Source organism: Haliotis rufescens, unplaced genomic scaffold (assembly GCF_023055435.1).
Source record: "Haliotis rufescens isolate VD_foot unplaced genomic scaffold, xgHalRufe1.0.p SCAF_20, whole genome shotgun sequence".
In the NCBI taxonomy this organism is placed as follows: Eukaryota; Metazoa; Mollusca; class Gastropoda; order Lepetellida; family Haliotidae; genus Haliotis; species Haliotis rufescens.
Window position 1 is genome coordinate 14,737,773 of NW_025963891.1, and position 26,464 is coordinate 14,764,236.

General features: G+C 42.3%; 1 protein-coding gene across 1 annotated transcript in view; it reads left to right on the plus strand.

Annotated features, from left to right (window-relative positions):
• The window catches only part of LOC124132246 (syntaxin-8-like), a 63,805-nt gene that overhangs the window by 6,643 nt on the left and 30,698 nt on the right, over positions 1 to 26,464 (plus strand). Inside the window, exons 2-4 of the mRNA XM_046496080.2 lie at positions 4,906 to 5,005; positions 10,227 to 10,321; positions 11,518 to 11,619. Of these exons, the coding sequence (XP_046352036.1) occupies positions 4,906 to 5,005; positions 10,227 to 10,321; positions 11,518 to 11,619 (297 nt within the window). The remainder of the gene's footprint in view (positions 1 to 4,905; positions 5,006 to 10,226; positions 10,322 to 11,517; positions 11,620 to 26,464) is intronic.

Below are 26,464 nucleotides of genomic sequence, written 5' to 3' on the forward strand. Positions count from 1 at the left end.
TAGGCTGTACAAACATTGGGTGCAATTTCATCTTAGGTCACAGACCTGCTCTGCTGATTATTCCTTTTCTTCTTGAAGTTTGAAGTTTCTGTAAATTAGAAAACACATAACATTTCAAGTAGGACAAAATCTGTTCTTTTGCATACTCTGTGTTTGTTTGTTTGTTGTTTAACGCCACAGTCTGTTAATAATAAAGTCTGGACCAGACAATCCAGTGATTGACATGTGCATCAATCCACGCAATTGGGATACGATACATGCATCAACCAAGTCGGCAGGCCTGACCACCCGATCTCGTTTGTCGCTTATTATGACAAGCATAGTCAGTCGCCTTTTACAGCAAGCATGGGTTGTTGAAGAGCTATTCTAACCTTGGATCTTGATGAGTTGCATGCTCCATGAGAAGATTGTACAATGTAGCACACTTTTAGGGGAATTTTCTTCACACATAGCCAATGCCTTAGCCACTAATCCATGAAATATTAATATATCCAGGTCATTTCTACTGCCAATGTTTGTCAAAAAGTGTGTAAGATTTGGTTCAGAATGTAATGGCTGAAAAGACTCCTATTTGTAGCATCACCTGTGTTTGCAGTTCTAACTTTTCTAGCATATGAGTAGCTAATATTAAAGTTCAAGCTCTTGAAATAAAATACATGCAAGAAAGAGCTTGTTGCGACATATACATGATAACTTTCTTACTACATTATCTTGAGACATGGGACATTTTTGCTAGAATTCCTTTGAGTTTGACAGTAGGCAAATTGTTTTTCAACATGCAGACGACATAACCATACTTGATGTGTAATGAGTAAATCTTAAACAGTGAGGTTGGGTATAGTTGTCACCTTTGTTTGTTTGTGTTTGTTGTTTAATGCCGCACTCAGCAATATTCCACAGTTTTGAGTATGGATCAGACAATCCAGTGATTGATGTAATGAGCATCAATCCACGTAATAGGGATACGATGACATGCATCAACCAAGTCAGCAATCCTGACCACCCGATCCCGTTAGTCGCCTCTTACCACGAGCATAGTCGCCTCTTACCACGAGCATAGTCGCCTTTTAGGGCAAGCATGGGTTGCTGAAGACCTATTCTACCCCGGATCTTCACGGGTAGTTGTCACCTCACAATGCTCCACATTCATGTTCCTTGAGGGATGTGTGTTGAATGTATCACAGTTGAAATCAAAATTGTCCACATATGTTGCCTGGGTTACAAGTTTGGGGCATACCTTGAAAATATGGCGACAGTAAAGCATCATTTCTTTGCTTGTCCGTGTTACATCAAGTCCATACTGCAGTACTGCAGTAATACTGTGCAGATCTATAAGTTAAATAATTAATGTGACCAGTAGTTAATGCCGCTGTAAAAGAGAAATGTCCATTGAAATATTCAGGGTGGAGTGTTTATATCGGTTTTATGTCTTCCCTGATGACCTGCTGTCACGTCCATCCGCTGAATCACCAACTGCTGTTTCTGGAGTGTGGGGGATGTCTGTTACTTCAAACTAGTTTCGTTCATTTAACGATAGAACTGATACACCTACAGGGTTTTACTGGACGCAAAATATTTTCCTATTCTTGTAAAAAATAAGAAGTGACGCAAATAATATCTATGAGTCCTATTAGATACCAAACAGTATGGATGTTGGAATGATCAAAACTAATTACATAGAAACATACGTATGATCTATCTTATTTATTTTAATCTATTTATGTTCTGATTAGAAATATAATCAGTTTGGACTAACCACATCAAATTATTTTCACTCATTCACTACATTTTGATTTACATGATGAAATCGCCATCGCGAACACTGCATCACCACTTGACCAACCTGTTTGTTCACTCAAAAATAATTTAAGGGTGATATTCTTTGCCTTCGATACTTAACAAGATTGTCATAAAGGTGGCACAGCAAAATCTAAACTAAGTCTGTTCTCGAAGTGGTCTTATTACTCTTAATTCTAAGTTTGCTTAAATTTACATGAAAACACAAACAGGCCCTAGAAGACATGCCACAAACATCGCTTTTACCGATTATGATTCATGCTGAATAGCAAGTCGATAACAGATGATAGCATAACAATCATCCGATACAAAATGTTAAGCACATCATATCATTCTACCTTTCATTTGTTTCGGTTGAAGCATTTGCAGCATGTTTGCATGCTATTGCAATGGCCGTGACCTTTTCTTGTCAAAGGCAGTTTGATAGGGATTTTATGTCCTCAGTCAAGGTTTGTCAAGAATTGTATATCCTTTAAATACTAATCAAAAGAAGTTAAGGACCATCTGATTTTTTATCCCCCGCCACGAAGTGGAAGGGGGATATAGGAATGGGTGCCGTCCTTCCGTCACCTTTCATTTCCGGAGCAGATCTTGAAAACCGTACCATATTTCTTCACCAAACTTGGCACATAGATAGATCTAGTGGTAAACTGGTGCCTTTTGATAGTTTGGGATTTCAAAAAAAGTTATTTTTCAAGTTTCCATGGCAACGACTTTGATTTAGACTGAAAATGGAGGTAGTCCTTGTTTCCGGAGCAGATCTTGAAAAACGTACTATATTTCTTTACAAAGAGGCCCAGTGAACATAGTTCACAGGAGCTAATGCATTGCACACACCCGACATGTCATATTGGCGGGGGATGTGAGTATTTCATGCTTGTTCATATTACAATAGTTAATCTACCCCGTAGCAAGACAGATTTACATTCTGAATACACAATACCATTTAGAAAGTGGTCAAATGTAACATGTTATCTTTGGGATAACACTTTCTTAGTAAAGTTCGAATCCCGGATTGGACTCAACCCCAAAACGTACGAGAATTTGTACTTAACTAAGAAAGTGTTATCACAAATATAACATTTTTTACAGATAAACATTGGTTATATGGAAGAATCAAGTGTCCTTAACTTCTTTTGTGGAGTATATAAAGGAGCAAAAGTGTTTGGTCAGCATAGAGTCAGTAATTGTATTTTTTTCTCTCTCGGTATCATCCAGCGCAGTCTCTAACCTGATGAAGAATGTATTGTGTCATTCCTTGTGCTGCTCTCGGTCGTACAGACTTCTTGAAGTAGTCTCATGTTGCAGTTAACCTTTTACTTTCTGTAATAAACGTCCTTATGACCATGATCATTTTTCTCAAGTTGCCCTTCCTTCTCTATTTGTAATAATAACACAAGTCTGCAGTACTTGGTTGTCAAGGGAAGGAGGAGAATTGATCCAGCTGGGAGTCACGCTGACAATACTGACCAGACACCGTCATGATGGGATTCGGGATCAGAATAGATCTCGAGTACCTCGTTGTTGGCACATGAGGCAATTCAAATGGGCTTTGGGATGCCATAATAGCGGCTTAGTACAAGTAGTTCCCGGTGACCGTCCTGAATATCGGCTGTGTCTCACACACTGTGTCATTGTGCTCCCCTCAGCTCCATGCTCCCAACATCATGAATGTCATTACTGTCATCTGTTGGTGGCTGAGTGGTTAAGGTCAACCAGTTGGAAACCCAGGTTTGATTCTTACGTGGGTACAATATATAAAACTCATTCTTGATGTTATGAAAACTGAGAGGGTTCCCTGAATATTGCTCAAATTGGCACGAACAATACTCACTACTGGATTTTAACCACTAGTTAAAGCCCAAGTCTAGCGAACTTCTTTTTGGTCTATTGAGGTCAGCTATTAAACCATGATGACATCACACTATTGTTGTTGCACTGGCTATTCATTCTGGCCAAGTAAAACTGATGCAACTATGGATCATTATGCAAAATTATGGATAAATTATGTATCAACCATAACATGGTTAAGTTGGAGAAATCATCTGAACCTATTGATTCCTGATAGAATAAATTCGCTCCTTCATTGCTCATTGATTCTTCCTGAAAGAACATATTCGAGAGATTTCTCCTTTACATAATAGTCCATAGTGTAACACTAATTTCTACTGAAAATGATGCTTAGAGCCAATTTTGAGCTAGTAGGTGAGGTGAAATGGGGTTTAACGTCGTGTCCAAGATTATTGCACTTATATAGCGACGTGCATGTACGTGTGTGTGTTTGTGGCTGCTTGTACTAGTCCCGACTGATGCCGATTTATAGTGCTAGCATACTGAGATACCATGCCGCAGTTTAACATGAATACCCCACTCAGACACAGTATACTGACTCTGAGCCGACCAGTCCTTGTTTTAGCCCCTTAATGCCAAGTGCCAGACATGGTAACAACAAGTACCATCTTTAAACATCTTTTGATATGATGCGGCCGGGGATGGAACCCCAGACCTTCCACTCTCCAGGCGGACGCTCTACCACTACCACTGGGCCAGTAGACTCAAACGTTGGTGGCACTGCTACTGTGTCAGCTGCATGACCACTTGCACGGGACAGGCTATACAACATTAGTGAAGTGATAAGGGAATGATGGTCCACACCATAGGCAGTGATATTGTCAGACTTTTAACTGATCAAGCCTAAATGAGACAAGTGATTGCTTCATAGGTGACGAGTGTGAACATCAGACATTGCAATCAGCATTTCGATGGCCACCCTTTTAGTGTGTGTTGCCAGTGTGACCATTGTCCTTGATTCCCTCCCACTCACTCACTCACTCACTCACTCCCTCACTCGTTCACTCACTCACTCACTCACTCACTCACTCACTCACACCCACCCACCCACCCACCCACCCACCCACTCACTCACTCACTCACTCACTCACTCACTCACTCACTCACTCACTCACTCTACAGGTTCTACAGACTCCTATGTGTGTTATATTGAATGCTATTTTCTGTTCAAGAGGTCCAATATATTGCAGGATGTCGGACTCCTATGTGTGTTATATTGAATGCTATTTTCTGTTCAAGAGATCTATTATGTTGCAGGTTATCGGACTACGATGTCTGTGCCCGACTGGGGCAGGAAATTATGGAGAAGATCAATGAGAGAAACAAACATAACCGGACCAGTTCAGCATACACAAAGGTATTCACTCCTGAAATTGGCAGGGATTAAGCCCAAACCTACTTATCTGCTAGACATGATTTGTTACTTCTGTTGATGAAGTGTAGAAACAACAAGCTCAAAGAAGACATTTACCTGTCTAGTGACTGTTGCTGATGCTACTCCCATGCACTGACTTGCCTCAATTTATTGTCTCTCTGAGACATTTGAAGTAGATGGAAATCCCATTTTCTACCATTGTCCACATGTTTTGAGTATGCTGAGAGTTGATTGAAAACTGATATACTTGGCCCAGTGTCAGGTAACTGGTTGAAATGGAAAAATGATCTTCTTTAACCTTGTCATGTCCTTATGAGTATCTCAACTTATTGATAGGACATTAGTGGACCATTGGCATACATCTAGTTGTATTTATTGTTTAATGCCTGCCTAGTTCAGTTTTCAGTCTATAGGACATTTATTACAATGGGTTTTGTGGTGTAGCCAATATGATTGTGTTTGGCTCCCTGGGCAGAGGTAGATTTAACAACAAATTAGTGTGTAGCCAGCAGGGCTTGCTCCTTTCAAAAGTTACTGGCCCTTCTTCAAACTGGCCTACAACTAAATGGTGGAGGCTGCGTAGTGGCCGTACCTGAGATCGCATAACCAGCTAGCAGGGCTCTGAATAGTTTTGATCTCCTCACCCCTGAAATATTTCTCCTGCACTCTAAGATTACATTTTGGCTTCCATTTGCCTCATTTCATGGCGATATATGAGCAAATAAAGAAGTTGTGGTACTTTTTACAAAATGGTGGCCAGTTGCCATTCTACCGAGAAGATCCAATTAAAAAATTAAACATACAAGGAGAAGGGATGAAATTTTGACTAGCCAGATGGGCCATCTACTTTTTGTTTCAGCATGCCCTTTGTAAATTTAACTGGCCACGGGCCTATGGGCAAACACTTTAATCGACCCCTGCTGGGTGGTTACTTTAGGAGAAGCACTTAATGTCCTTTGCTGCATGATGACAGACATCACTTTTTAAGAGCGTTGGGTTGGATGCATTAAATTTTTATATATATATTTTCAAAATGCTTATCGTCTTGTGCTTTTGTCATTCTTATCTACCAACAAGTCCAATGCAGTTTTGTGTGGAAACACATAGGGCAAACACTCGCCATGTCCACATGCATGCAAATATGTCAAAAGAATCATTTATGGTATCGAAGTGTTTCAAAATTAAGGGAGGGCCTGGACTCCTTGAGATCTTCTAAGTTTTAAACTTTTGATTCAGGTTATGACAATGACCACTTATCGTCCTTACTTCATCTGGAACTCTGGTATCTGTTTCAAATTTGCTTAGCAAATATGAATAGCTTCATCTTTAACATGTTACGGAAGCATGAGAATTTCCTTCTGTCGGTGTCCTGAATTAATCTTGCAGCATACAACAACATTCCTTTGATGACGTCATGTTGACAGTACTCCGGGATGTCATGTTGACAGTACTCCGGGATGTCATGTTGACAGGACTCCGGGATGTCATGTTGACAGGACTCCGGGATGTCATGTTGACAGCACTCCGGGATGTCATGTTGACAGGACTCCGGGATGTCATGTTGACAGTACTCCGGGATGTCATGTTGACAGTACTCCGGGATGTCATGTTGACAGGACTCCGGGATGTCATGTTGACAGGACTCCGGGATGTCATGTTGACAGCACTCCGGGATGTCATGTTGACAGGACTCCGGGATGTCATGTTGACAGTACTCCGGGATGTCATGTTGACAGTACTCCGGGATGTCATGTTGACAGTACTCCGGGATGTCATGTCGACAGTACTCCGGGATGTCATGTCGACAGCACTTCGGGATGTCATGATGACAGCACTCCGGGATGTCATGTCGACAGTACTCCGGGATGTCATGTTGACAGTACTCCGGGATGTCATGTTGACAGAACTCCGGGATGTCATGTTGACAGCACTTCGGGATGTCATGATGACAGCACTTCGGGATGTCATGTTGACAGTACTCCGGGATGTCATGTTGACAGCACTTCGGGATGTCATGATGACAGCACTTCGGGATGTCATGATGACAGCACTTCGGGATGTCATGTTGACAGTACTCCGGGATGTCATTTTGACAGGACTCCGGGATGTCATGTTGACAGTACTCCGGGATGTCATGTTGACAGGACTCTGGGATGTCATGTTGACAGGACTCTGGGATGTCATGTTGACAGTACTCCAGGATGTCATGTTGACAGCATTCCGGGATGTCATGTTGACAGCATTCCGGGATGTCATGTTGACAGTACTCCGGGATGTCATGTTGACAGCACTTCGGGATGTCATGTTGACAGGACTCTGGGATGTCATGTCGACAGTACTCCGGGATGTCATGTCGACAGTACTCCGGGATATCATGTCGACAGTACTCCGGGATATCATGTCGACAGTACTCTGGGATGCTATGTTGACAGAACTCTGGGATGTCATGTTGACAGTTCTCCGGGATATCATGTCGACAGTACTCTGGGATGCTATGTTGACAGAACTCCGGGATATCATGTCGACAGTACTCTGGGATGCTATGTTGACAGAACTCTGGGATGTCATGTTGACAGGACTCCGGGATGTCATGTCGACAGTACTCTGGGATGCTATGTTGACAGAACTCTGGGATGTCATGTTGACAGGACTCTGGGATATCATGTCGACAGTACTCTGGGATGTCATGTTGACTGTACTCTGGGATGTCATGTTGACTGTACTCCGGGATGTCATGTTGACAGGACTCTGGGATGTCATGTCGACAGTACTCTGGTATGCTATGTTGACAGAACTCTGGGATGTCATGTTGACAGAACTCCGGGATATCATGTCGACAGTACTCTGGGATGCTATGTTGACAGAACTCTGGGATGTCATGTTGACAGTACTCCGGGATATCATTTCAGAGAAACCCTCGCATTCACATTACCGAATATGACAGCAGGCCAACTGTCTGAAAATTAGAATACAGTAAACCATGTTTATAACGACCACGCTTACAACAAACTGACGGATATAACGAACTGTTCATTGGGTCTGAGACGTTTGCTGTATAATCTATCATATAGAATTGATGGATATAACGAAATAATGGATATACCGAACACACTTTGTGTTCCCATGTGTACTCTGTCAACAATAATGTTTAAGTTTATGATGAACTGTTAATCTCTGAGCTGAGCTACTCCTGTGTCACCAATCTGCCTAACAAAACATCTGCGACCACGCGCGACTGTTCAGAGCGGTAATAAACAATTGTAGGCAATTGATTTACTCTGACACCTTGTCCTCAAATTACACCCTCAATTAACAATAGTCTATCATTGACAAGTGCCAGTCATCCGAGTGCAAGGCAGCTACCAAACCATTCCGATCCTAAACTTAAAAAGATGTAGAAGATGCGCTGTTCGAGTGGTTTAAAGCTGTACAAAAACTGTATGTGAAAACATTCCATTGAGTGGTCCCATAATAATTTCTAAGGCAAACAAATTTTCTGCGAGGCGAGGACATTCTGACTGTAGTGCAAATACCGGCTAGCTGGAGAGATTTAAGAAGAGACAGTAACATGACTTGATTAAATGCTTATAGCAAACTACAGATATAACGAACTAAAATTAGTGGTCCCTTTGAGTTTGTTATAACCGTAGTTAACTGTATTTGACAGTGATTGTCTATAATTCTTAAATACATCACTTTATATCAAAGACAGATTGACACGAAATAGCATGTTTTGGAGTCGCAATCCATAACAAATACTTTGCTTGAAAATGCAAAGAAAACGTTTTTTCATGACTCTGTTTCACCTTTATACCTGTGTATAGAAGAGCGAGAGTGAGGGTCCAGCGACAACAAATAAGGGACCCCTCTTGTCGGTGTATCCCACTCAGTCAGCACATTGATCAGTGTGCCGGGAATAAAACACCGAATATTGCGATATTCTCGTTTTACAAATCTGACAATGATGCACTCAGAAAGATAAAAGAAAGTTATTTTATTAATACTTTCAAACCAAAATTAAATGGCCTGAAATAATTGAATTATTTTATACAATTACATGTATTGTACATTTTACTGCCACTACAATACTTACTTCTATATTTGTCAGCTGGTTATGAATGGTGACTGAAACTCAAGTTCCCAAGACCTCAAGAGTTATCCCCCTTTCTGTTCATCTTCTGTGGTGTCAGGTCAGCCAAGCATGACTCCAGTTGTCTGATAGTTAATGTAATGGAACTGGGAGGGTTGTTGAGAATATCTGCAGTAACGAGTGTATTTTTACTCATTTTTTTCATATTGTTGTTTTATAAGTGACATGTCATAAAGAATTCAAAATTGAATTCATGTTACCAAGTATTTAATGTGGGGTTTCTGACAAGAATGGGTTACACATTTCAGACGGATGTGCCAATAGAAACCAGTGTTCAGTGTCTCAAGGATGTTGTTTTGTTGTTTTATATGTCATGCTAAAGAAATTAATGATAACATTTTCTCCCCACTGCCTCACTACCTAACAATTAGACCGCCTCCATGGTCTATTGGTAGAGCATCCGCTCTATTGATCCCCCGGCCGTGTCATACCAAAAGACGTTAAAAGATTGTACTTGTTGTTACCCTGTCTGGAACTTGGCATTAGCACTGCCTCCGTGGTCTAGAGGTGGAGCGTCCGCCTGGAGAGCGGAAGGTTCGGGGTTCGATCCTTGGCCACGTCATATCAAATGACGTTAAAAGATGGTACTTGTTATTACCCTGTCTGGTGCTCGGCATTAAGCGGCTTAAACAAGGACTGGTCGGCTCGGAGTCAGTATACTGTGTCTGAGTGGGGTAGTATTCATGTTAAACTGTGGCATGGTATCTCAGTGGGATAGCACTATTTATAAATCGATATCAGTCTGGACTAGTACAAGCAGCCACACATATACACACATATGCATGCATTGCTATACAAGTGCATCAATCTTGGACGCACTTCACCCAACTACTGCATCAAATCATTTTATACTACAGCATGATACATGTACATAGTTCTTCCAAACCTGAATGACAGCCATCAACAGTTCATGGACACAGCTGCATTGAACAGTTTGTTTGAGAAAATGAAACATGAAAAATCACACGTGTCTGAAGAATCTGGTGATAGTCTAAAATGACTATGTTGTGACCTGAGATGGGAGATGATGTAACTGATGCCCTTTTGTTCCAGCTATCCGCACAAATACGAGTGTCAATGAAACAGTTTTCTGGGGACCTCGGCAAACTCCGACAGAACCTAATGAGGGCCTCCTCATCCTACCACATGTATCCTTGCTGAATGTCAACACAGTGTCTCACTTTCCAGCTTCCACTAGAACAATCAGGACATTATTCATTCACTCAAAACAAATAACCTGTAATCTGCACTATACAAGTCTTTGAATGGCTTTTAGAAGGGATCACATAAGGAAGAGAATATATTGATGTCAACTTCTTTATTATGAGGAATGCAATATTTCGGAGTATATACTTACTCCTTCATCAGGTGAGTAAGTATATACTCCGATACGTGTCCCTCATAATATAGAAGTTGACGTCCATAAATTCTCTTCCTTACACACTAGGGCTGGGACGGGTAACTCGGATACTCGGGTCGGGTGGGGTGGGTCCTGAGTAGGACCCGGGTACCCACAGGACTACCTGGACCCGTGGTTTGTCATGTGATATATATTGTTTAATGACAAAAATTATCTACTATCCATGGTTACACTATAAGTCACTAATGTTCCCATTTCTTTCTGACAATGCACCCATTCCTTCTTACTTTTATATGTTTGAATAAAACTAAAACTTCATGCATTAAATTTCAGTGTATGCATGAGCGGATCGTTTTTCATGTGTATCTAAATACATTTAGCCAGGGCGACGGTCAAACTTTTCCAAATCGGACAGTTTGAACCTATCTCTAAATATCTACAGCGGGTCCCCAGGGAGGGTCGGGTAATAGGGTGGTGGGTACCTGGGTAGTAAATTTGGACCCATCCCAGCTCTATTACACACTACAAGTTGTGATTTGGGGAAAGAAAATGAACAAATATGTACATAACATGTCAAATCTACAAAGTCTTACTGTGTTTATCATTAAGCAGCCGCCTCTTAGCCCAGGCTTATGCCTTCTAAATTGTGCAATGATCTTAACAAAATGCCAAGTTTATGTGCTACTGCATAAAGGCCTTTGCTGGGTGGATCATGTCAGGGATGCAGTAGATATTTTACTGGAGCTTCTGACACTTTCTGTTTACTCACTTGCAATTCACTCATGATTTTCTATCTTTGTCTGCATGATTTGACACATACCAACGAAACATAAATAACCCCAATATATAATTATGCATGTACTGACACTGTGCCAGGGACCCTGTGGTAATCTTGCTTGTCAGCTGCACATTTTAACCGATTTTTCTATTGCCTACTTAACATGCATGTCTCTCTTGCTATGATGTTCCTTAACCAGGCATCAGCACCCAGCGTGAGGTGGAGCGGAGGCAGATGCAGCTCGATGGCCTAACCACCAAAGAGAAACAGATGGAACAGGCCTTCCGCAACGAGACGGGTGAGACCAGGTGAGCTTTGTGATGCTGACTTTTCCTTAAAGGGGTGCTCTGCTCAGGTCAACAGGCAGTCCTGGCAATTCTTTCAAAATCTGCATTGTCTGCTAGCACAAATGTTATGAGGTATGGCAACCTAATTACACAGACAGTGGCACGGTTTCCCACGTCTCACAGTGTGTAGACCTGGACTGATTTAAGTATGTGGAGCATAGTCTCATCTTGAAGTATTGTATGTTGTACAAACTCTCTACTGTATCATGTTGTGCAAACTGTACAGTTTTATGTTGTGCAAACTCTGAACAGTGTCATGGTGTGCAACTCTACAGTGTCATGTGCAAACTCCATACTGTGTCATGTTGTGCGAACTCTCTACTGTGTCATGTTGTGGAAACAGTACAGTGTCATGTGCAAACTCTGTACAGTGTCATGTTGTGAAACTATACAGTGTCATGTTGTGCACCCTGTACAGTGTCATGTTGTGCACCTTGTACAGTGTCATGTGTGAACTCTGTACAGTGTCATGTTGTGCATCCTGTACAGTGTGATGCGCAAACTCTGTGCAGTGTCGTGTTGTGCAAACTCTGTACAGTGTCATGTGCAAACTGTGTACAGTGTCATACAGTGTCATGTTGTGCACCCTGTAAAGTGTCATGTTGTGCACCCTGTACAGTGTCATGTGTGAACTCTGTACAGTGTCATGTTGTGCATCCTGTACAGTGTGATGCACAAACTCTGTACAGTGTCATATGCACTCTGTACAGTGTCGTGTTGTGCAAACTCTGTACAGTGTCGTGTGCAAACTCTCTACAGTGTCATGTGCAAACTGTGTACAGTGTCATACAGTGTCATGTTGTGCAACTCTGCAAACTATGTACAGTGTCATGTGCAAATTATGTACAGTGTCATGTTTATGCAAACTCTGTACAGTGTCATGTTTTTGAAAACTCTGTACAGTGTTGTGTAGTGCAAACTACAGTGTCGCCATGTGCAAATTCTGTTCAGTGTCATGTTTTCTTTGGTATGATTCCAGAAATGGTGGTTCACAATTGTCCCGAAAATGCATATGTTTAATTTGGTTATAGTTAAAAAATTCCTGTGTAACATTCTGTGTATCTGTGTAAAATTGGGTGAAACTCTTGAGCTTGTGTAGCACTAGCCTGTCCTTCATGCAGGAGCTAAAGCAAGGAAATTGAGAAGTGATCTGTGACAGGAAAAGTACAAATTAGGGATATTCAGCGTTTAACAGTAAATACTGGTAGCTTCTCACCTGGTTAGATAGCTTTGCCTGAAATCTTTTCCCACATTATGAGGGGAAATCTCATTGCACGAGATATTTGCACTTCCGGACTGACAGCAAATGTTTTTGCTTTTTGTTTAAAAGAGTTTCCTTGTATGTTGTTTTCTGTGAATTTATTTATTTAAGTGGTATACTTGTGTTACTAATGAAAACATATTCCCTTGCACCTTCTCCTGGAGAATAACATTTCGTGAAAAAGACAGGGTTTGGAGATGGATGCAGGGGAGACAACTCTTGATGACTTAATTTTCTCTCTATTTTAGCAACTTTGTGTAGCATTGATTGATGTTTAGTACTTATGATCTTTAGTACCGTATGTGGATATATCTGACTCTTTGTGGGACATATTTCAATATGTGGCAAGACATTGTTGACAAAGTGAAATAGCCATGATATTGGAAAGTGTTAATCATGCTGAATAAATAAGTTCTCTATTATTCAGTGACCACTTTCACAAATCAGTCATAATACAACTGGTATAATGCTAGTATCGTATCAGTGTTGCAGTAGATCACAATTGATATATTTTAACCTTTAACAATAACATTTTATTATTTTGTATGTTTTTAGTTGTTTTTTGATGATTTGAGTTTGTTTGTAGATACCTTAACCCACCTAATAGCAGGTATGATTGTGTTGAGTTCTCCCTGTTCACAGAGCCTGTACAAACTTTCCCACTTCATGAACTGCCCCACCCCACAAACTGCCCCACCCACAAACTGGCCCACCCCACAAACTGCCCCACCCACAAACTGCCCCACCCCACAAACTTTTCCACCTCACAAACTGCCCCATCCCACAAAATGCCCCACCCCACAAACTTCCCCATCCCACAAACTCCCCCACCCCATTAACTCTCTCATGCCACATACTGCCCCACCTCACAAACTGCCCCAACCCACAAAATGCCCCACCTCACAAACTGCCCCACCCCACAAAATGCCCCACCCAACAAACTTCCCCACCCCACAAACTTCTCCACCTCACAAACTGCCCCATCCCACAAACTTCCCCATCCCACAAACTTCCCCAGTCTACAAACTACCTCATCCCACAAACTTCCCCATCCCACAAACTTCCCCAGTCCACAAACTACCTCATCCCACAAACTGCCCCACCCCACAAAATGCCCCACCTCACAAACTGCCCCACCCACAAACTGCCCCACCCCACAAACTTCCCCACCTCACAAACTTCCCCACCTCATAAACTCCCTCATGCCACAATCTGCCCCAGCTCACAAACTGCCCCACCCACAAACTGCCCCACCCCACCCACAAACTGCCCCACCCCACAAACTGCCCCACCCACAAACTGCCCAACCCCACAAACTGGCCCATCCCACAAACTGCCCCACCCCACAAACTGCCCCACCCCACAAACTCCCCCGACCCATAAACCCCAACATGCCACATACTGCCCCACCCCACAAACTCCCCCATCCCATAAACTCCCACATGCCACATACTGCCCCACCCCACAAACTTCCCCATCCCATAAACTCCCACATGCCACATACTGCCCCACCCCACAAACTCCCCCATCCCATAAACTCCCACATGCCACATACTGCCCCACCCCACAAACTCCCCCATCCCATAAACTCCCCCATGCCACATACTGCCCCACCCCACAAACTCCCCCACTTCATGAACTGCGCGACCTCCCAAACCGACCCACTTCACCACAAACTCCCCGCCCCACAAACTGTCCCGCCATGAGCAAAAACATTAACATGATAACCATTATTATCATATTTATCTATTATTACGAGCTTGCATGTTTTTGGTTTTGATGGCAGAAATGGAGACAAATATAAAGCCTAAGGCTGAATAATCAGACAATAAAATACCAATTTACAAAAGAGATACAATTTATGGATAACAACTTCTTAGATTACTGTAAAGGCAATTGTTTCGGTATAGATCCATATACTGCTATCAAGCAAGATCTATTCAGAAATGTAGACTTTACAGTAATTAAAGAACTTGATATCCATAAAGTGTGTCTCCTTTGTCATCCCTCAACTTGTAAGTAATGCCCTTCAAACAATTGACCAATTTAGTTTCCATCATAGATCTTCTGTCCTTTATCAGCTTGTTTTAAGATAAACTCATACTACTGATTGTGTGTTACCATCAAGACAGGTTTTTTTTGCCTTTCCCAGACTTGTATGTATACCTGAAGCCATTATATAGCTGGAAATATTCTCACAGCAGTAACTCACTTGCATCAATGTGTTCGCCCTGACAAAAACCTTCAGCATCTGTTTCGTGACCAGTTGAGCACAGCCCCAGTCAGTAGTTTTCTGTATCCCATGAATATTTACCTCACTGTTGAATTAAATGAGTAAATAATCCATCTACTTGCAAATGATGATCTTCAACACTTGCTCTCAAATGGAACTATCCGATTATGTAGACTTTATGTTCAATTCATGAAGTTTATTCAAGAAATGTGATACAGCCATCGGCCCGTTACACATATGGGTTGAAAACGGGTCATATTTGAGAGAGGGTAGTACATGTTATGTCAATTCAATTTACAATTATGCTTGAGGTTAAGAATCTAAGAATGATTGCCTTCTTCCTGCCATGGTTCATGTACACAGGTGATTTTAGTTAAAAATGTCATTAAGTAATGTCATTGTAAATAGTTAGGACACTTTTTGTTTTGCATTTGTGACTGAGATCTTTCATTTTATCTACGACGGGCATGGGTGGCCTGGTCGTCTAAGGCGCTGTGATCCACTACGCAGAGTTGTGTCCCTTGGGCACGCCAGAAACCTATGATTGTGGGTTCAAATCCCGGTTTGCCCCAATTATGTTTCTAGGTTTGTCAGCACCTTACCCGTGCTTGTGGGTTTCACCGAAGTGGTAAACGTCTGAGGCCTGCATCACTTGGGGCTTTCCTCCCACATTAAGCTGACAAGCCATGATATAACTGGAATACTGTTAAAGCGGCGTTAAACCAAACTCACTCACGTACTCCTTTTATCCACATCATAAGGGTTGAGTAACTCAGTACACATGTACGTAACTGTTAATGAATTGTGCTTTTAGACACTTTGAATAGTCATGGAAGAGTTATTCGCCCTTTTACCATCAACAGACTTCTCTGGATTTTTGTCATTTTGATAACTTGCAGCTTGGCAGAACATTCTTGTAATATTCACTTATTTTGTGTCTGGCTGCTAATTTTAGGAAGAATAGTCATTAAGATTATACACATATCAGTTGCAATCTAAATGTGCTGGTATGTTTAGTGTTAATGCCCAGTACACAGGTAATGAAGTTGATAGTCCACAGACACTGGCAACTGATGGATGTTTCTTGTAAAGAACTAGAAAATATTGCAAGCTTCAAAGTCTGATCTAAGTCTTTTAGACATCTTTGAGAGATCTTTGATCTTGTGCACTTCAAATCAAGGTCAAGCATTTTGTTAGATGCGTTTTTACTTGTTGAAGAAGACATTAAGGGCAATGTATCTCTGTGTGACTGAATCTTCACATGATAACAAAACAGACACACTGTTTATCTATTTTCACTTATGAACATTTCAGACAGGAATTAAATATTATTGCCCAACGCTGTGCCAAGGACAGTTTTACAACCCAAGTGTAATAAATTTTCCGCTTGTACCCCCTGCCATGTTGATGTGTTGTGACTGACAGGTAGAAAGGAATGAACGGTTTTATTCTGAAATATGAAACACTCAGTTACATTAGGAGAAAGGTATAGATATTTATTTGTGGCATTATTTAATGAACATGGCACTCTTTGCAGAGGAAGCCTGCACACACCTGCGGGGAAGCCAGGGCACCAGCCTATGTTGTAATAACCAGCTATAGATGTGTATAAGATTTGTGACCTGCTTGATTGTGTGAAATCATGACTTTGCTGTCAATCAAAAATCTTCCTAACCCAAACACTATTATGTTTACATCAGTGATATAGCTGGAATGTTACGACTTGCTGATATTGAGTTTTTCACCAAGTTTTTCTAATATGAGCGGGTCTTTGTCCTGGGCTGACGTTCTTAGGGTGTATAGGTAAAGACAGTACAGACATATCGTGAAAACATTAGACGTATTTCTCTCTTGATGCTTGAAAATTGTGCTTTTGCATTCATTTTGCCACACTTATGTATTAGATCTTGTCATAGGTCTACAGACCCGTGAAGATCCGGGGTAGAATAGATCTTCAGCAACCCATATTTGCCGTAAAAGGCAACCATGCTTGTTGTGAGAGGCGACCAATGGGATCGAGTGGTCAGGCTTGCTGACTTTGTTGATGCATGTCATCGTATCCCAGTTGTGTGGATTGATGCTCATGATGTCAATCTCTGGACTTTCTGGTCCAGTCTTGATTATTTACAGACCGCCGTCATTAGTGGTGGGACGATACACCGATACATTGGTGGATCGCAATATCTTACTTCCCGATACAAGTATCGATCCTTGTTTCACACTAAGTACAACATACCGATTTAGACCTTAAATGTTTGCTTTAATGGCTGTTACACCAGACACTAATTAGCAGTAAAAATTAGTAGTGGAAAAGGAAATATTTTCATCTGTTGCGTCATACATGACACCGCCAACTTTAAATCGTCAGTGTGTCAGGTATTTGACTATCCTGTCAATGAAAAAGATGGCTTACACACCACAGATAAGAGCACTTACAAGTATTGTGATACATATTGGATCGTGAAGAAGGTATCGTGATACGTATCGGATCGCACAGTTGGTGTATCGTCCCAGCCCTAGCCGTCATATAGCTGGAATATTTCTGAGTGCGGCGTTAAACAACGAACAAACAGTACACTGAATAAACAAGGTATCGTAGGGGTCCCACAGCTGCAGTGTGATAGACAGGGGATAGAAAGTGTGGACCCTCATCACGTTGTCCACCACTGGTTTGCCTGACCTTGGGTCATTTATTTTTAGGCCACAGTTTTTCAAATGTTACCACCAACATTTACACATTGTAGCCTTATGTTGCTGGTGTGATGTTGCTGGTGGTATGTTGCTGGTGTTGCTGGTGGTATGTTGCTGGTGGTATGTTGCTGGTGGTATGTTGCTGGTTGTATGTTGCTGGTGGGGTGTTGCTGGTGTGATGTTGTTGGTGTGGTGTTGCTGGTGTGATGTTGCTGTGTGATGTTGCTGGTGTGATGTTGCTGGAGTAATGTTGCTGGTGTTGTGTTGCTGGTGTTATGTTGCTGGTGTGATGATGCTGGTGGTATGTTGCTGGTGTGATGTTGCTGGTGTGGTGTTGCTGGTGTGGCGTTGCTGGTGTGATGTTGCTGGTGTGGTGTTGCTGGTGTGATGTTGCTGGTGTGATGTTGCTGGTGTTATGTTGCTGGTGTGGTGTTGCTGGTGTGGTGTTGCTGGTGTGATGTTGCTGGTGTGATGTTGCTGGAGTAATGTTGCTGGTGTTATGTTGCTGGTGTTATGTTGCTGGTGTTATGTTGCTGGTGTGATGTTGCTGGTGTGATGTTGCTGGAGTAATGTTGCTGGTGTTATGTTGCTGGTGTGATGATGCTGGTGGTATGTTGCTGGTGTGATGTTGCTGGTGTGGTGTTGCTGGTGTGGCATTGCTGGTGTGATGTTGCTGGTGTGGTGTTGCTGGTGTGATGTTGCTGGTGTGATGTTGCTGGTGTGATGTTGCTGGTGTGGTGTTGCTGGTGTGGTGTTGCTGGTGTGATGTTGCTGGTGTGATGTTGCTGGTGTTATGTTGCTGGTGTGATGATGCTGGTGGTATGTTGCTGGTGTGATGTTGCTGGTGTTATGTTGCTGGTGTGATGTTGCTGGTGTGATGTTGGTGGAGTTATGTTGCTGGTGTGAAGTTGCTGGTGTGATGTTGCTGGAGTTATGTTGCTGGTGTTATGTTGCTGATGTGATGTTGCTGATGTGATGTTGCTGGTGTGATGTTGCTGGTGTTAAATTGCTGGTGTTATGTTCCTTGATATGTCATCATAATCACAGCGCATGGTGTTCTGCCAGTGTAAAATTCATTGTACAAGTTTATGTGTGTATTCAGTGCAAGTGAAACTCCTCAAACACACTTGATGGCTTGCTTGACCTGACCTGCGGGGCTCCCCAGACAGAACTGGTCCTCAGTATGTTGTGCTTGTTGTAAGTGTGACTAAATAGGCTGGGTGTAGTAGGCTTGGAGTAGGGCTATCGAAATTTACTACCCGGGTACCATCCCCTATTACCCGACCCTTCCTGGGTACCCACTGTAGGTCTCAAGACATGGGTACAAAATGTCCAGTTGAGAATTGTTTGAACAGAGTTATTGCAAAAAGTGTTAAGATACACTCCCCTACACTATAAAACGATCTGATCATGTATACACTGAAGGTGACTGAAGCTTTATCTTTAATCAAATATATAAAAGTCAGAAGGAATGAGTGCACAGTCAGAAAGGAATGCCAACATTAGTGACTTGTAGTGTAAAGCCCCCATCTCACATACACGATTTAAGAAATTGCGAACACGATATAAGAAAAGTTGAAAAATCGTGTTGATTCGTGCTCGACCTTGTGGTTTATGCAATTTTCTTAACCAAACATGACCCTCATACGACCAAAAATGACCCTCATACGACCCTCATACGACTGAACACGACACTCATACGACCGTCATAAGATATTCATACGATACAACACGAATTAACACGACCCCAATACGACTGTCATACGACCAAACACAACTGTCATACGATGCCCATACGACTTAACACGAATCAACACGATCGCCATACAATTAAACCCGTATCATTACGATGTCCATACGACTACAAAAATAAATACGATCTCCATACGACTGAGCAAGACCTTCATACAACATATTTTTGTTTATGTTGGTCACGTGGGTCATGTAGTATATAAGCTGCATTGCAACAGCATTTCTGTGTCAGTTCAACAACGAACAAGACCCGCAAGAAGCAGCTTTGGAGGAGGAAGTACTTCTGGTAGCTATGGCTTTGATGGTGAGGGGTAGGAGGCAGCGTAGGTGTTGCAGAATGAGGAACTGGAAGAGATTCTGGGTTCGACCATGGTTGTTGAGGAGACCTCTGTATGGGCAGTATGAACACCTAATGCAAGAACTGTATCGTGAAGATGTGAATACATTTACAAACTTCTTGCGTGTCACTCTGGAGATTTCATGGAACAAGTAGAACGCGTTGGTCCTCGTATTGAAAAAAAGGACACCTTCTGGAGAAAAGCCCTAGAGCCTGGGCTTCGCCTAGCTGTAACACTGCGTTATATGGCCACTGGAGACTCCTACCGATCACTTCAATATGGTTTTAGAGTGGCTGCTAATACCATCTCTACGATTGTCTACGAAACATGTGAGGCTATTGCACAAGAGTACACGGAAGAGGTCATGCCGACACCAAAAACCCCAGAGGCTTGGAAGGAGGTGGCTGATGAGTTTTCAACGAGATGGAACTTTCATAACTCTCTTGGTGCAATAGATGGAAAACATGTAGCTATTAAATGTCCACAAAATTCAGGATCTTTCTATTATAACTGTAAGGGTTTCTACTCTATCATACTTCTCGCAATAGTTGACGCTGCATATAAGTTTCTGTATGTTGACATTGGGGCAAATGGTAGTTGCTCAGATGGTGGTGTCTTCAAGGCATGGATGTAGAATGAGCTTTCACTCTCAGGGGGTTTCCCACGTTCTCACTCAGTCATGTGATGGGTGGCCTCTTACAACAAGCATAGTCGCCTTTGACGGCAAGCATGGGTTGCTGAAGACCTATTCTACCCCAGATCTTCACGGGTCCTATCAATGGTGATAGCTTTTCAGAAAATGTCCTGAAAAGCTTGACATTCTGCTCTCTCCCAAGGTACAGATAACATTAAGCCAACTTGCTCTGGTTAGCTGGAAAGTGCTTTGTAGCTTGTCAATCGTGCATTGATGCTGAAGAAAATCAGATTCCCAACTCACCCACCCTGAAATCTAAATGAAGTATGGGGCCATAACTGTATACTGTGCTGTGATAGGGTACTTTGTTTTTGCAAAACCATAATTATGTTACACTCTTCAGAGCAGGGACACATTTCTGTCGTATATTAGGAAACTTGAATGTAAATTTGTTTCTGACAAGAAAAGTCAAATTTACTATTTCATTTGGCATTGAGACTGTAGACATCACCTTGATTGTGGCATGTGGTTTATAGGATCAAACTTTCTACGTATTGTATTGTTTATTGTACATGTTGTGATGTGTATTGTAAAGACGAAGGCTTTTTCTTTAGTTGGTTTACAAATATTGAGAAAATGGAAAAAAAATAAAAATAATAATAAGTTTTTAAGAATATCTTATCCCCATCAACTCAAATAAAGAAAAAACCAGAATAACAAATATTTCCTAGAATCTTGCAATGCAGTAACGAAATAACTTTGCCATCAAAACTTGCATTTCTCACACTTTGTTGATTAAATTGCTATTGAAAGTAACAAGCCGTACAGAGAGAATGAATGTGTTGTGTCTTGTACCTACCAAACTGATTATTTTGGGGGAAATTCCATAAACCAACTGTCAGATTATTTTTTATTTCTTTATCTCTCCCCAGCGAACTGATTTATTTTGAAAATCGGTAAACCAACAAGTAATAAAAGGCTACCTAAGTGTACTGTTACAAGTCAGAAGCTTAAGGAGAGTTTGAGGAAATAGAATGAAGTGACTCACAGAGACTCTTCTCGTATCATTTAATACTGGTACTTTCATTTTGTGCTGTTGTAACATGTCCTTTGAACCACACTCCCAAGTCCCAATTCTCTATCATCTATCATTGCCATATATTGTCTACCAAATTATTTGTAGTCATGGCACAGTATGGATTCTCATTCACAATGAAACGCTGTTAACAAGAACGTTATCGAGGAGGGTCTTCCGGAATGAGGGTATTCACTGGGGGGGGTATTTATTTTTTACTTTCCATGAATCAATTCATGGAGAATATTTCCTGAGTGAAAACATATGTTAAATTCTGCACATACTTGTACATGTTAATTTGTGGCAGACACTGGCAGTGTTGAGATAGCTGTTTACTTATCACGGTCGTATTTGTTCTCCTCATTTATGACTTGGCACTCTGATCTCCACGATCCTCAAGTTGTTGTTTGATCAATAGAGGGATTGGTAACAATACAATAAATCTCCACCAGATTCGGCTAGCCAGCACATCTGCTATTTCCCTTATATTGTTTCTCGGAGGCTTATATTTACAACATGTCATATCATATTTACAACATCCCCTCGGAAGGTGGTCGACGGCAAAGATCGTGCCGGATTTTCTTTTTCTGAAGTTGTTCATGGCATTACCACATTGATGGGCACACTTCGTGGGTGATCTGTCAGTCGGTTTTGTTTCCTGATTGCATTAGATGTAAGAAGTTCACTTCTGTTTGGTCAACCTAGAGCAGTTATGAGTCTAAGAGGATGGATATATATATCTTGTATTTGATAAGCAGACAGGTAATTGAATTCCTCTCCTTCTCAGTCTCTCCATTGTCGTTATGAATGAACACCAATAAGGGTCTTGCGATGAGAATATCACACTGTTGGGGTAGAGCTCTACTTGTAGCTCCTCGACAGGTCTGACTAACGTTTAAGTATTTTGTTAGTACAAGCCCAGCCCTATCATATAAATACACTCCTTGCCACTGCCACAAAGGACGGAAAATGATTCTTTAGTCCTCCACGGAATTAACACCTGTTAAGGTGGTCAGTAAGAGACCCCGCATCCTCATCTGCTCCCCCCCATACCAGCTCACGCAAATATCTCCCTTCTCTGTTTGAAGAGAGCCGATGGCTATAGTATCTATGCGCGACAATTTTCTCCAAGGAGAGAATCAACAAGACAGTGTAAGAAACTGATTCCTTGGACAAACATAGGTCTTGATCACTAATTGCTTGGAGTGTAGGAATGTGTAGGGATGCCTCTGGAGCCGGGGTGCCTTGTGGGGAGGAAATGTAGAGGTGCTGATTATCCTGATACAGGGAATTGTAGGGGGAGAGCTGGAACACTGATAGGTCCCATGGCCACAGTGTGATAGACAGGGGTCACTCGGCCACAGTGTGATACATAGGGGTCCCAGGCCACAGTGTGATAGACAGGGGTCCCACAGCCACAGTGTGGTAGACAGGCGTCACTCGGCCACAGTGTGATAGACAGGGGCCCCAGGCCACAGTGTGATAGACAGGGGTCCCACAGCCACAGTTAGGTAGACAGGGGTCAGTCGGCCACAGTGTGATACATAGGGGTCCCAGGCCACAGTGTGCTAGACAGGGGTCACTCGGCCACAGTGTGGTAGACAGGGGTCCCACAGCCACAGTGTAGTAGACTGGGGTCACTCGGCCACAGTGTGATAGACAGGGGTCCCAGGCCTCAGTGTGGTAGACGGGTCACTCGACCACAGTGTGATAAACAGGGGTCCCACGGCCACAGTGTGATACATAGGGGTCCCAGGCCACAGTGTGGTAGACAGGGGTCACTCAACCACAGTGTGATGTATAGGGGTCCCAGGCCACAGTGTGGTAGACAGGGGTCACTCGACCACAGTGTGATGTATAGGGCTCCCAGGCCACAGTGTGGTAGACAGGGGTCACTCAACCACAGTGTGATGTATAGGGCTCCCAGGCCACAGTGTGGTAGACAGGGGTCACTCGACCACAGTGTGATGTATAGGGCTCCCAGGCCACAGTGTGGTAGACAGGGGTCACTCGACCACAGTGTGATGTATAGGGCTCCCAGGCCACAGTGTGGTAGACAGGGGTCACTCGACCACAGTGTGATGTATAGGGCTCCCAGGCCACAGTGTGGTAGACGGGTCACTCGACCACAGTGTGATGTATAGGGCTCCCAGGCCACAGTGTGGTAGACAGGGGTCACTCGACCACAGTGTGATGTATAGGGCTCCCAGGCCACAGTGTGGTAGACAGGGGTCACTCAACCACAGTGTGATGTATAGGGCTCCCAGGCCACAGTGTGGTAGACAGGGGTCACTCGACCACAGTGTGATGTATAGGGCTCCCAGGCCACAGTGTGGTAGACAGGGGTCACTCGACCACAGTGTGATGTATAGGGCTCCCATGGCCACAGTGTGATAGACAGGGGTCACTCGGCCACAGTGTGATAGACAGGGGTCACTCGGCCACAGTGTGATAGACAGGGGTCACTCGGCCACAGTGTGATAGACAGGGGTCCCACGGCCACAGAATAGGTCTTTAGCAACCCATGCTTGCCATAAAAGGCGACTATGCTTCTTGTAAGAGGCGACTAACAGGATTGGGTGGTCAGGCTCGCTGACTTGGTTGATGCATGTCATCATATCCCAATTGCCTAGATCGATGCTCATGATATCAATCACTGGATTGTCTGGTCAAGACTCCAATATTTACAGACTGCTGTCATATAGCTGGAATATTGCTGAATACGTCAAACAACAAAACAACCAAACCTCATTCGGCACTTAATGGCAGACCTCTGGCTTCTGGAAATGATAATGCCCTAAAGAGTAGAGTTACATTCTGAAGTAGTCACTTGGAGAAGCTATCCAGGGACAGTATTATTAGGGTAGTTGTCTGCACAGATTGGTGAAATACACACGTGGTAGAGTCTGTGTCAGCCATGGTCACTGGAATACGACTCCTGACTGGAACTCCCATCCTCAAATTCTTAGCTCATGAAATATCTCATTGTTCTGTTTAATTACCGGTAACTGAGGTTTGAGAGGAGGGCAAGTGTGGGGCTACAGTAAGGGAGAAACCGGAAGGCAACAAGTGGGATTGGAAAATGAATTTAGTATTTGGAGTTCGTCCAGACTATTGGAGGGTGTGGTTAATAATTGAAGGTAGTGATCACCATGCTACAAGAAGTTATGATTATATGTCAATGAATGTTTGTTTGTTTGTTTGTTTGTTGTTTAACGCCGCACTCAGCAATATTTCAGCTATATGACGGCGGTCTGTAAATAATCGAGTCTGGACCAGACAATCCAGTGATTGACATCATGAGCATCGATCCGCGCAATTGGGATCGATGACATGTATCAACCAAGTCTGACCAAGCCTGACCACCCGATCCTGTTAGTTGCCTTTTACGACAAGCATAGTCGCCTTTTATGGCAAGCATGGGTTGCTGAAGACCAATTCTACCCCGGAATCTTCACGGGCATGAATGGAAGATGGGGTCAGCTATGCATAATTCTGTATTATCATTACATACTCACTGCCAAAAGAAATGTGAATACCATACATGTTGGTTAATATTTGAAGACTTACTCATATTCAGGGGACATTTGATTGGTTTGATGCACAAACAAACCTTCATGAACTGATGCTCATGAACGCATCACATGTGATGTCATAAGTCCATGACTCGAGATGCACAATTTGTCTGGTTGAGGATTAGAGTATAAAGTTTGGACATCATGTGGATCATGTCGTGATAAGAATACAGACACTGTCGTAACACTTGACTCATTGTCAGTTTTGTCATTAAGTGGTACACATCGGAAATCACTTCTTAATGTACATACTTCTCTATATGTGTATATAATAGTGACTTCATACCAGTCTGTATTCAGCAGCCAAAAGTAAACGTTATAAACATTCTGAGGTCAATCTTTGTAAATTCTGTGACCAATATTGTGATTATTCTGCCCGCAATTCTGCAAACTTTTAAGCTTAGTTTTCATGAATTAAAACTTATCCATGGCTAGAATAGCTTATTGAAAGGAAACAGGACATCACTAGTGTAAATGTTGAGACATGCACTTTCATTAAGCAATATTACAAAGGTCAACTTCACTACAAAACAACATAAACATCTGTTTACATGTTTAAAACCAGTTAAAATTTTGCAGTTTATTTGACAAATTCTGATGCAGATGAATGCAAAATTCTGCATGAGTGTTCTGCACAAAATGTAATTTTCTGCACCGAGTGGGCTTTTCTGCAGGATATTCCCTGACTGCAGAACCCCAGAATACAGCAGGGTCTGTGAAACAAACATGATGTCCAAATTACAAAAAAACATGACTGAACTAGATGTATTGTCCTGCTGAGTTATATCAGTTTGTGACTTCATGAACAGCAGAAGCAGCATGAACAGGGGATCAACAATGCAGCAACGTCAACTGCCCGGTCAGCTTTTGAAATCACTAAATTTGCACATGCGCGAGTATCAGAAAATGATTACATCTTTCAGAGCATTGGGGGATACTGTACGGGATCAGTTATGCATATGAAAAAGATCTGCATTGTGACAAGGATTTCATCAAAATATCAAAATCAAAATACCCACAAAAGTCACCCACCTATCTATTCCTTTAAATAAATAAAATATAAAAATGTTCTTCCCCACAACTTCTCTAGAATTTGCTCAACCTCGCAACTTCCCAGGCAGTACACACAACCCCACAACTTCCCCTCCACAACTTCTCCGCAATATACTCAGCCTTGGTAATAGTGGACATCTTCCAGTAATTGCAATAGTAATTTGTTGCTATTTTGAACTATTGTTTTTGCTGTT